General features: G+C 43.3%; 1 protein-coding gene across 1 annotated transcript in view; it reads left to right on the forward strand.

The window, feature by feature from the left end:
- The window catches only part of LOC147725227 (extracellular calcium-sensing receptor-like), a 121,233-nt gene extending 108,895 nt beyond the window's left edge, over positions 1–12,338 (forward strand). Inside the window, exon 5 of the mRNA XM_086918213.1 lies at positions 11,403–12,338. Coding sequence (XP_086774339.1) covers positions 11,403–12,338 — 936 coding nt within the window. The remainder of the gene's footprint in view (positions 1–11,402) is intronic.
- The last annotated feature ends 1,139 nt before the right edge of the window (positions 12,339–13,477 follow it).

Here is a 13,477-nt window from a genome sequence, read left to right on the forward strand (position 1 = left end):
TTCTGTGAATAATTCTGATAGGGAAGCATACATATATTGCAATGTTTATATTTACCTGCACTATGCTGCCAGCACTTGGATTAATTCTGAATATTTGAAAGTGGAAAGCTCATAATTTATTGACACTATTATTAATCCTGTTTTGTTTGGTGTTGTTTACATGTTGATGATCTGTTTACAATGGTGACATTCAAGAGGCCTCATTTCCAAGCCCTGTGCACCGCCACTATATCACTTTATTCCACGCAATGGTGGTGTAATCAGAGCGCCATATTGCCCCTTATCTGCAAACTGACACATTACTCCTGTGCTAGGTATAATGGTTGCAGGGTAGGCTTTCCTGCGCAAGCAACCACGTTGAATTTGCACAGTGAAATGTACAATAGCACGTTAGATTCCAGACTGTGGAACCACGTTGATGGTTTCCAGATTCATAGACTTTCAATCACATACAGGAACCACAGGGTATCATCATCCTAAACAGGGCTGCTTACCCCATGATATAAAGAGAAAGTTTTGTCCAGAGTGTCAGGTGCTTGTTTGTCATTGGCTACTAATGTTTTGAGATTGAGGTCCCATTTGAGACTCCGGAAGAGGGAGATATGGATGCTCAAAGAGTGGAAGCTCAGATTACGGATTGGAAGTCTATCCTGCCAAACCAGTACTCCCATATCCCTGGATATGACATTAGGAGGGGCCTAATTTATTTAGAGACCCGAGGCAGAATGAACTTATATTTTTGGAAGGCTTCCACAACCATTGAAAGGTGGGGACCAATATGTGTTTTCACAGTTTCTGGTAATATTTCAAAGGAAACCCATGGGGTCTTGCCTGAATTCATGTCACCTCGGGCATCCTCCAACTCTTCCAACTCTAGTGCATGATCTGCATGGTACCTGTCGGAGGGAGAAAGAGTCAAGTCAAGTCAAAAGTAAGTTTATTATGACCATAGTCTTTAAACAGGTACACGGGGCAGTTTTACAAGTTTAAAATATTCACATAAAAACGATAAAACATTAGAAAATTGATCCGATATTGGTTTAGACTCTTACATACCCTTATGCTTGTACCAATGCCAATAAAATTGCATTTAAAATAAAACTTGGCATTTACAATTAAAACCCATTCGTTTCCCTTATTTAAGAATAATTTCATTAAATTAAGATTCATACAATCCTACAGATTATTCCCGGTTTCTTAAGTCACTCAGTGCCACTTTTATGTATTTCCCAAGGGCAATTGTAATATCAATAGAGGGAATTTCAGTTAATAGGTCAACTGCCTGCGCCCTAGTTCTTATATCATATTTTAGGAACATAGGGCGCAGCCACCATTTCCGCTGTTCCAGTGGTGTCAAGCAGTCGAGTAGGATATGTAACAGGTCTCCTCTACATCCCAGGTTACACCTGCAGCACCCTTTCTGATCTAACATTTTCGCTTTCAGGTCTTTATTTTTTAACCATGGGTTAATTCCGATCCGCAGCCTTAGAATCTCCTGCCTAAAGCCGCGGTTGGGCAGGATGTCTTGGTAAAGAAACCAATTTTCATTTGCCCAAGAGCTCATCATGTGTGTTAATGATTTCTTTTTTGATAAGTAACCCATATCAATCATTCCAGATGTTTCCTTCCCCTTTAGTTTCAGCTCACTCCTAGTACAAAGTAATTGATGTGTTTCCTGGATCACCTCTATCTTTAGCCTTTAACAATTTTGGGTCACTCTTTCTCTACATGCTTTTGCCCATTTTAGGTCACTCTTTTGGAGTTCATTCCTGCACCATTGTGCTACTTTTTGCCCATCTGGATCTTCAAAACGTTTCCAAAGTCTGATTATTGCCATTTGTGTTTGTATCTCCCAGGACATTGTGCCTATTTCTCTTCTTATAGCTTGACCCATAGATGATTGTGGGAACGAAAGGAGACCTTTAAGGCATTTCCCCTCCACCAAGTCCCAGGGCTACCTTACCGCTCAAGTAAAGGATTTCTGCTCCATACAGGACTTGGGGGGGGGGATCATTGCCTCAAAGGTTCTTAGCATTGGACGGTGTGACATCTCTCCATAGTCCCTAATAAACATTTTTAGGCCACATATTGAAGTGTGTGCTTTTGCTTTTTGTGTTTCCAGATGCGTGCACCAGTTTAGTCTCTTGTCAAACCATATACCTAGGTAGCGATATTCATTAACCGTCTCCAGTTTAAGCTCACCTAGGTACCAGTTAAATCTGCTTATTTTTTTCCCAAAACATAGAATTTTTGTTTTGTCTAGGTTGACAGTTAGAAATTTGCTAGCACAGTATGCGTTGAAGGCATTAAGCTTTCTTTGGAGGCCTCTCTCGGTCTGGTCTACTATTACCAGATCGTCAGCATATAGTAGGCAGGGCACCTTGTTTCCATCCATTCTGGGGCTTGCACTACCCTCAACCTCTAAAAGGGCCGGGAGGTCTGACAGGAATATAGAGAATAGCTGTGGGGCTAGAACACAACCCTGTCTTAAACGATTATCTATGGGTATTTTTTGCGTCAATGATCCCACAGTATCCTTGATGACTTGCGCCCAGTTCCCACTGTGTAGTTTCTTTATTATAGTCAGAAGATCTCTGGGGATATTTACCTTCAATAGTGTTTCCCATAGGCATACACGATCGACTGAATCGAAGGCTGCTCGGAAGTCAACGAAACAACATCATAACTTGCCGTTTTGTTCCGTTGACTTCTTTGCCATTGCCCACAATGCAAATCCATGGTCTATCGTGGAGTGTCCCTCCCTAAATCCTCCCTGTTCTTTGGGGACAATTTGTAACTCCTTTACCCATGCATTGAGTTGATTCAATACAATTTTTGAAAAAACTTTCTCTCCTATGTCTAGGAGGTTAATCAGAAGGTAATTTTGCGGTGCCTCCATGCTTCCTTTCTGATGAATTGGCCTGATTATTGCGCCCTTCCAATTAGGTGGCATTATGCCTTCTGTTAAAATTATATGGAACATCTGTGCAAAAAATCTTGCCCACCACTTTACTTCTGACTTCAATATTATTGCAGGAAGGTTGTCGGGTCCTGCCGCACGGGTTAGCTTCAGTTCTCTTATTGTGTGTTCTACTTGCTTTGCAATAAATTTAGATTTGAGATCTTCTGATATTTCTTGCCATTTTTGGGTCTCTACATGGACTCTAGGGACTCTTACCCCGTATAGTTCCCTTATATACTTCTCCCATGCTGCCTCACTAACTACACATTTTAGTTCGCCATCTGTTGGGCCAATTGCTGCCTTTACCAATTTCCAGAATTGTCTAAGGTTTTTCTCTTCAATTGCTTCCAACAGATTTGACCAACATTTCTCTGTAAATGGCCTTTTAGCGTCATTTACCATTTTTTATAGTCTCTTTTTAGCTTGCTTATGTCATCCTGTCTCTCATGGGTGAAGTTCTTTTTTTGTCTTCTTTGTGCTGCCAGTATCTCCCTTTTTTTTAGATTGGCACTCGACAGAAAACCATTTTACTCGGCTGGGTGGTTTCCCACTAATATTTTTATCCCTTTTTAGTTCTATTCTTAAACACCGGACTACTTCCTCTAGCTTTTCTATGAACCATTTCAGGTTTTTGTTCTCCAGATTTTCCGGCTCAATTTTAATTTGCATAGCTGTCAGTTTTGCCTGATAGTCCTCCGTGAGTCGTGTCGTCGCACGTTTGGGGTACTCAACCTCATGGGGGATCACTTTATCGCTGGATCTATTTCTTCCCCAGAGTATTGTTAGGTGCAGTAGGTTATGGTCACTGATCTCTTTTTGTTCTAACTTAAAATCCCGTACTAGGGGGAAATTCCAGGCTTGTATAAACATGTAGTCGATTGGGCAATTCTGTGAGCCTATTTTAAAGGTCTTCCCTGCTGGGAAATCTGTCTTCATTCTACCATTCAAGCATTGGAAGCCCCTACCTCCTAAGAAGTGTATGAGTTCTGATTCCTGTTTCGATATCTCCCCTGCCGGGAAGCTAGCGGGGTTTATTCCATACACCTCTAACAGTTCTCTCTTCCAGAGGTCAGCCTTTTTTGGGTTTAATTTATGATTAAAATCCCCCATTATTATCACAATATCCGATGCATATTTTTCTAGTATAATGTCGACATCCTTTTTAAAAAACCTCATCTCATTCTCATACTCTACACCATTATCCCACTACATGTATACATTCATCACAGTCAACATTTTATATTTCTTTTCCACTGTCAGTAGTTCTAATCTGCTGGATTGGACCCATTTACAATTCATTCTTAACAATGTTACTTCTCTAAGCACTTTTATTGAAACCAGTGTCATTAGGCCTCCCGACGGGCGGCCAAAGCTTTTCTTCGTAGCCGGGCGACTTAATTGAAGATATCCCTCGATGATTGGGGTTTTGTCGCATGTCCAGGTCTCTTATAGGCAGGCAATGTCCACTTTATTTACTATGTCCTTTATACTTTCTCGCTTTTACTCGTTGCCTAGCCCCTTCACATCCCATGTTATGAGACCTAGACTTTGCGGCACCCCCTCATCCTATTCACCTCACTCATGCCACCCTCTTTTACCTCTCCCGCCGTATAACTCTCATTTGGATCCCCCCAGGGCTATTACAATGACACCAGTTATCCCATGAGGCTTTGTTTCCTGTATTATCTATAACTATGTTCAGGCAGCTATGGTTTCCTTCCTCATCTCTATATAGATTCACTTGTCTCCTCCCCAGACCTGCGTGGTATTTTAGGAAGGTATTATCTATGGGGGCTTTTACTTCCCTCTCCGGGATTATCCTTATTCCCAGGTGATTTATCTCACTAGTGGCTTTCAGGATTGCCATTTTTACCAGGTCTGAGTGAAGTGACTCTTTTGTTTTTTCTTTACCATTTCTATTCTCTACAAAACCAATTTGCCGAAGGTCATTTGTGCTGATCCCACACAGGCTACTACATTTGGCAAAGGCGGTCAGAATCTGTGCCCTATTTAGGGGGTTCATTTTTCTAATCGTATTTCCCCTTTTCCCCACCAGCATGTGATCCAAGTATACCCATTTATTGTTCTCCCTCTCTTGTACTTTCTTTGGAGTTTCATATTTTTGCTGTCTGACCTTTGATCTCTCTATCTGCGACCCTTTACTTCCTGTTCTGGATATTACCTGGGCCTGTGGGCTTTCAACTCTATGACCCCTATTTGGTTGACCTGTAGCTATCCTTACTTTATGCTTAACAGTACGAGATGTTATTGGTTTCTCTTTTACGACATTGGTTCCCCAGTTTTTTCTTTGGTCTATCGGGGTCTTAGTTAAATTAGGCTCCGATTGCATTGGTCTATTTGGTACGTAGATCGGGGCTGATGCATTGAGGCCTGACTGTGCCTCCCTCTCTAGTTTCTTTCCTTTTCTCTTTGCTGTTGGATTTAGGGCTCGCTTCCTTCCAACCCTATTCTTGGAGGGGGCCACTGTATACACCCCACGCCTTTTTATCAGCATTGGGCGGCTGGAGATATATACGTTATCTGGTACCTCAACAGATTCATTTGTTATACTTTGATCTATGGGCTGTGGAGACCCTGCACGGTTTCCCACAGCTGCCTCTACCAGTTCATTCTCTACACTTTCATCAATGGGTGATGCAGTAACTATTGGGCTTAACATTTTTGGCATTTGGATCTTTATCCCCACTAATTCCTCTTCGATCTTTTTTTGGTGCAGTTTCTGAGCTTTCATCACTCCATTATTTGAAAGTGTTTCTTCTAGGATTCCTTGTAGCGTCTTCTGTAACATCAATATTAAGTTCAGCAATGATGAAGTAGGCGTTACAGAGAGCTCCGTATCCTGTGAGTGGTTTCTGTCTGGGTTTGTATGGTGGCCAGTTCTTATGGAGTCTTGCTGCGGTAAGGATTTTTGGGCGGTTTGGTGTTGTGGGGATTGGTCTGGCGCGCCTCCCCAGATGAAGCTCTGGCTCTGTCTTTCATTTCTCCTTAGCCCTTCATTTCCCGATGATTGTAACGAGAACATTTTTGGAGATGATGAGAGACGAGGCGCTGATATGTGGAGGTTTTGGCTCAGGAGCGTCAGGTTTATTGATAAGGGATCCTCCCTTCCTGCCTCTATATTGGGAGGTTCTTCTTCGGGGTAATCTTCAGTTTCTTTCCTTTTCTGATTCCCAGCTGCTGCCCCTGCCTTTTCTCCTCCCTCCGCGCCAAATTCCTCCACGTCTTCCTCGTGGTCCTGGCTTATTACTGGCTCTATAGATTTGTAGTGTTTCCCTACAAAGTCATTTATAGATTTGGACGCTGCCATGTTATCTTTCTGTTTGGACGATGTTTGAATACAGTCCCTTTTGGCCTGCTGGGCGTTTTTAGTTGCCCTTTTAACTTTTCTTTTCTTTCGTCGCCCCTTGTTATTGTCCGTGATTGAAGCCTGGCTTTCCTGGCTCTCTACCAGTGATATTGAGCCCTCCATTGTTTTACTCTTCTATGGACTATCTTCTTTACGCTGATTTTGCCCTCGTTTCTGTGCCATTTCTTAATTTTTGTTGCCTAAACTGTAGTACTGCTGTTGTTTGTTTCTCAAATGTAATTAAAAAAAGTAACTTTTTATTTTTAAAAAGTACGTAAATTCTTACACTTACCTCCGTTGTGCCTGTACCCACCAGCCTGCCTTTGCCATACTTGTTGTCCTCTCTTACGGTGTCTTCTGGGCTTTTCCTAAGCTTGTTCTCCTTATACTACGCAGAAAAATGTGGCCTTGATACTAAAGATACACCTTCAGTTCTTGGCTCCTTCCTAGTTCTGGTGCCTCAGGTGTTGACTTATTTTTAGTCTGGTTATCCCTTCTGTGGAGAGATATAGGTTCCGCTGGTCCTCTCCCCTACTGGGATCCTGCTGTCGGCGTGCCTCTGCTGTTTTCTGGCAGTGCCGATTTCTATGCGCACCCCCTCTTAATGTGCTTCCATGGGGGCGAGAGATTGGGGAGCAGCGAGCTGATGTCTTCTTCAAGCCTTCAGGCTGACGAACGCGTGCACCGAGTTCTGCGCGTTCTACGCGGCTGGGGGGTGACTCGGGGCATTACGCGGGTACAGGATCCCGGGTGCCGGCTTATACCCTGCAACCTATGGCGTTCTGCCGACCGGCAGCCCTGCACCGCCCCACACACTGCACTTCGCGTCCCGAGTGCCGGGTGACGGTATCTTGACTTTCCGGCTTTATGCTGGCTTTATGCGTCGTCCTGCCAGAGGGAGAAAGAGTCAGCAGTAGGACGTCTTCAAGGATGAAGCAAGAGGATTCCCTCTCAGGTCTAGGGCACATACTATAGAGGGATCACAAATGTGGAGGCAATGGATGTAGCCTTTGTGCGGGTTGTGCCGCCTGGAGCAACCTTACTTGGAGCCACACACAATACCAAATTGTGTTACCAGTCAGTACAGCAAGCAACTTTTCAGATTCATCTCCCCATTCATGGGCTCTCTTAGGGTGGGCATCCAGTATTTTTGGCCTCATCCAGAGAGAGTTACCCGAGATTAAATACAACCAAAGCACAATGGTATCCAAAGTTAGGAGTCATTTCACCAAAATGTCACTCGCATTTGGACATGTGTATCTTGGACCAGGTAAATGATCCCTCTCTTTAGTTGCATATGTCCGCACATGTTGCACATTTAGCACATGTGGGGCATTAGAAACCTCTCAGTGCTTGTTAGAAATGGGGTTACCAATTCTACAGGGGTAGCATGGAGCAGAGCGGGCAGGCCAAACTTCAGAGGACATGTGCAAAGCATTCACGCACTACCCACAGACGACAAACCAGGGACACCACAAAAGAGACACGACACTGCTTCTGGTTGGAAAACGAACAAGTGTTGTATTATCTCCAACCTGCAAGGGTAAAACACAACAATAGCAGTAATCACAACGGGGTGCCAACTGGCGCCAGAGAAAAGGGGGGATTATGTACAAGGGAAAATGGGAGAAATAAAAAAAAGGGGATAAGAAAGTCCAGCTGAAATAAAAATGTTACCAGCGGCAGGAAACCTTAGCAGAGCCCATGAGGGAAAGAAATAATAATAATAATGCTGAAACCCAGGGTCGATATCGCAGGGAAAACTCAGACCTTAATCCTTGGTCTCACCTACGTGTAAACTGTAAGCATAAACTCAAGCATTAGACATAAGATACCCATTATGTAGGACGGCATAGCATAACTTGCATCAGCATAACATTGAACATTGGAGGTAAATCCGAAACCTGTCAGGCTTAAAAACACCTTTAACCAGGGACCTCCATAACTATTAGGAGCACCCCGGGGCAGGTAAGTACACACTCCAATAAAACATTAGGTGTAAACCATTGACATTGGGCCTACAACCTCAGTAGGGGGACCTCTGGGCGTCAGGTAGGAGCCTTACCCTTGGGCAGGAATCACGGTGCTCATAAGAATGGCAGAGCACACATCCACATTGTCACAACTAATCATGAGTAGGGGCGCAGTGACCTAAGAGCCCAGCCTTAACCGAATAAGGGCTCCAAAGCACCTTCCAGTGACATATAAACAATAGGCACCCACGACCGGCATTCCCCCCCTTTAACAGTGGTATCACACATGAGGCAGGACCATCTGCAGCTAAACTTCCATAGCCTGACTTCCCCTATTGGCCTGGAAACAGGCAACTCACTACTGCAGGCACAACCCAGGTCCCTGAACCACCCGGGGCCACACTTTCCGAATCTCTGTCCTGGGTCTACTGGCCCAATGTTGCAGGTGCCCACTGCCAGGCGGGGAACCTGGAGAACAATACTGTTCCTGAGGGCGGCAGTTCACCACAGAATGCTGGCACCGGGGGTTGGGCACCAATAGTATGCCCCGATACACCCCCCTAATAAACAAAAAGATTGCCAATACTGTATATCTGTTTAGCTCTATAACCATAAACCATACAACTGGCACACTATGGTTTGTTGACACGTTTATGTCTGAATTAATCTCCTTTTTTTTGTTTTGTATTTTTCAAAAAATTGTTTTGGTTATAATTTCACCACTTTAACACTAGATACAAGACCTTCTATACAACTCTTCACACAAATACAAAAAACAGTTAGGTAAATTTACATATCTACATAATTCATTCATTCAAATGCAACCATACCCTCTCATCCATCCACAGACATCAACATATTCATATATATACACTGGAATCACAATATTCACAGTATGCCATCAAAATTCACTTTTCTTTAAAAAAGTTGTTTTTGAAAAAAATCGAACTCAATCCTTCTGCTTAAATGGCTCTAATGGTCTACGCGTTTCGAACTCTCAGTGTGTTTAGAAGTTCTCATCAGGACATCAAGCTGTGAAGAAAGGAAAACAAAACCTTTCTTTAGAGGAAAGATTTCTAATCTGGTATCCCTTGCTACAACCTTCGCCACTACAAGCTTCCTTGTCTTACCTCTCAGAATTCAAGCTGTAACTGTTCTATGGAGTTACCCGACGACAGACACAGTGTGTTCAGGACCGAATTAATCTATACAAGGAACAACAAGAATTCATCAAGGGCACGCACACAGTGGCCTTCCCTTAATAAACCCACAAATGTGATTACCAGGGACTTACTTCAGTGCTTTAGTATGATTGGTTCACTCGGGGTGTAACCTGACCTGTAATAATAGAAAAATAATGTTGTGATTTTATGAAAATCATGGCTGGACTTATGTTGGTTAAGCCATCATGCAACATGTTGCTTTCTTGTGGCATCCAAGCAGGCTGTCTTGTATATGGAGGTCACGGTGGGCGGGTTTCCTTCTGTAAACGCACAGAAACATGTGCATTAATTGCAGATCCGTTAGCGGGTGGGGTTTAGATCCATAGTGTGCTCCTACAACATTTTAGACTGAGCGCTTACCTTTTAATAGAGTATAAGTTTGCCGCCGCACCTTGGAGCTGAAGCGTCTCCTTCTCACGACTCAGTTTCGGTGTAAACCGGCAGTGTGCACTTCCGGGTTCGTAAGCAATCATGGAAGGTGTAGTTCCATTCAATCCTCTTCTTCCTTAAATATGATCGTTTTGTAGGTTTCTCATTTAGAATTGCTGTCCGCCCGTGAGATGATCATAATATTATATCCATCTGTGCACAAAGTTCCGAGTCGGAAATGGAGCTCCATTTCCAAATGCTTGGTGAAAAAATTGTGAGAAGACGGCACCACTCATTTATTGGTTATCCTCTTTGGAATTGGGTGTCCCATCTTGAACTTACATATTATCACTAGCGCATGGTGTGAAGCTCTCAAAATGTAACCAAAACATTGGCATCAGTTCTATGTTGAATTAACGGGCGAGAGTTCAGGCACTTCAAGACTTCCCAGGGCTTCTGCAGCACAGCGATTCCGGGATTATAGCGATTTGGCACGCAACGCCTCCTCCAGGACCAGTACATCCAGGAGCACAGCAAAAGGGGAGCAGACAGTCCCAGCAGCAGGCCCAGGGTCACACTCCTCCCCTCCTGGGGGGGTCCAGTCCACAATGCTCCTTCCCTTCTAGGTGCTTCCTTGTGCAGCGCTTGTGCTTGTGTGGCGCAGTGTCCCGGCAGCTCCAGGGACCTAGGGGGGCCCTCCTTCTTCAGGGGCCCAGGGGACAGAGCAGTAGGCAATACTGGGCCAGGTCAGCAGTTAGTGGGGGGATCATCAAAACAGGGTGGTAGGCTTTCACCATCCTCCACTGTGGCGTGGCCCTCCTCCTACACAGCAGCCTGAACTCCTGAAGTCGGGCTTCACAAGCCCTGGGGACAGTAAGGGGGTCCTAGATGGGTGCAGGGCCCAGCACACAGGCCCAAGTGGCGGTATCACCTTGTAGCAGGTCCCCTCACATTCCTGTCCCAGCTCTCTCTCTGCACATCACATCTCTACTGCTCTCCCTATACCAGAAAGGCTGGACGCTTCTAGAAGGTCCCTCAAATGCTAGGCTTGTTGGGTACCAAACAACTAGACCACTAACTCACCTTAGACGGGCGAACTAGTTCTAACTGGCTCAGAGGGAGGAGTAGAGAACCCTGGGTGCCAGTCTTTTCCTCCAAATGCAGGGGTGGCTTGGTACCTAACAACTAGACTGCTAACCTCGTGCAGTCAGGTGACACAACACATAGCCTTGGCAGCCATTTTAAATTCAAAACACAAATACAGCATTTCACCAGGGTACATGTTTACAATGAGGGAAAATAAATGTACACACCAATGCATTGCGTTTAAAAATAACATGGCGTCTCACACCACACATGGCCTATTCAGCAACCTTTACCATGCAAGAGACATCCTACATTAGGGGGGCGAAAAGCGAAAAAAATTGGGAGAAAAGGGCCAAGTCCAACAGTGCTCATTATGTGTCTTTTAAACATTTCTTTGAATGTTCTTTTGCTCTTGTTTGCAGATCAGCTATGGCGCTCTCGATCCTCTCCTCAATGACAAATTGAGATTTCCATCCTTCTTCCGTACTGTCCCAAATGAGGTCTCAGTGTATGCAGGAATCACTCAGCTGCTCAAACACTTTGGATGGACCTGGGTGGGGATCCTGGCCTCAGATGATGACAGCGGAGAGAGAGCGATGCGAGACCTAAAGACGATGATCACCCAGAGCGGAGTCTGCGTGGAGTTTTCCTATACGTTGCCTATAGACTTACCTTCCCTTAGTGCTAAAAGGATAAATACAATTATTGATGTCATACAGAACTGCACTGCTCAAGTTGTAATCATCTACAGCACCAGCGCATCAATGACAAGACAATTTCTTTATGGTTCTTGGAAAAAGGTACCCCATAAAATGTGGATTGGAACCGTGAGCATGTCTTTTTCTATAACGAGGACCGGATTAGATGAGCTCACTGTATTAAATGGGTCCCTGACTTTCGCCATCAAGGAAGGACAGATTGTCGGATTTCAAGATTTCCTCTATGATGTGAACCCATTGCAATTTCCAGATGACGATGCCCTGTGGGAGCTCTGGCTTTCAATATTCGGATGTATCATGGCCTCTAAAGCTGATTTGGTCCATGCTTATTTACCACATTTACCTCTATGTTCAGGAAATGAGACCCTCAGAGTCTACGAACTGCCCTCCATCAATGCCTTCAGTTATCGATTCACCTACAGTGTGTACACAGCTGTCTATGCCTTGGCACACGCCTTACATGACATGTATGTGTCAGAGTCCATATCAGGATCTGCAGCTGGAAGCCTCAAGCAGGGCTTCAAGCCCTGGAAGGTGATAGATTGTTGCATGAACTGCTCAAGGCACAATATCTTGATTGCTCTCTCATTCGTTATCTTCTGTAGTTTTCCTCTCATAGTGAAGAGCTTACTTTTCTAGTTTGTGACGTTTTTTAATTTCCTTGGACGTTTTCTGTTCATAATGTTCTGCATGACTTGGAGATTTTAGAAATGCCTTATGCTTATTTCCAAGTCTGTGAATTAATTTGGTAAATGATACCAAGTTAAGTTTAACATTGTAACTCCAGCATTAAATGAAGGTTTGTGGAGTTACTTTATTCCCTTCATTTACACCTCAGTTCATCTTGGCTTTGACCTTTAGATCCAACGTTAACACATTTAATTTCAACAAGAGAAGGCAGACAATCTCCAGCTCCTAACTAGCAGAGGAGGGGGAAAGATGAACAGTTTGTTCTATGGGCTTCCAGAGCCCTCTTAATGGATCACTGCTTTCAAGATCTATTGATTTATTAAAAGTAAAAAAAAGAAAGTATAAAATATTCTGCCATTTTACAAATTATCCATTCAAACCTTTAAAAGATGTAACAACATTCCAAAGCACATTCTCTGACAAAATATCAATAGCAAAAATATAGATGAAAAACTGTTGACTCCCTATACTTAGACAGGTAAGTACAAAAATATTGAATCAAAAATATGGAAGTTAAAAATACTGGGAGCATGTTACTTCCTACCCTATTCCCCTATAAATCCACAAGCCACTACGGAACTAGAAACACAAAATTGTAATAAAAAATAATAACTACTAATATGTTAACACATATAATAAACATAAAAACAATTCTTATACAAAAAACATGCATCACACACATATAAAATATATACAATACATAACCTTAAAAAAATATTTTAAAAAACTATATGTTTGCAAACAATATTAAACACTTTGATGTTTTTAAATCAATATTACTTAGCTAAAATTGATATTCTTGAGATTTTGCCTGTCGATATTCCTGATTCACAAAGTCTTTGACACAATATTTGTGCAATTCCACATTTTTTCCTCAATATTCTGTCTGTACACCATCAGATATCTCAAGTACAAGAGAGTAACAACATACACAGATATCTACTGTGCAGGACAGTGACAGCATGTACAAGTATCTTCCGCACTAGACATGTGCAGGTGTTTCCTAGGTGGGACAGTAACAGCATACAAAAGTATCAAAAGTATCTCCTAAGCGGGAGTGTAAAGGCATGTGCATGCATCTAGTGCCC

The sequence above is a fragment of the Lissotriton vulgaris genome, chromosome 4_1 (genome assembly GCF_964263255.1).
Source record: "Lissotriton vulgaris chromosome 4_1, aLisVul1.2, whole genome shotgun sequence".
In the NCBI taxonomy this organism is placed as follows: Eukaryota; Metazoa; Chordata; class Amphibia; order Caudata; family Salamandridae; genus Lissotriton; species Lissotriton vulgaris.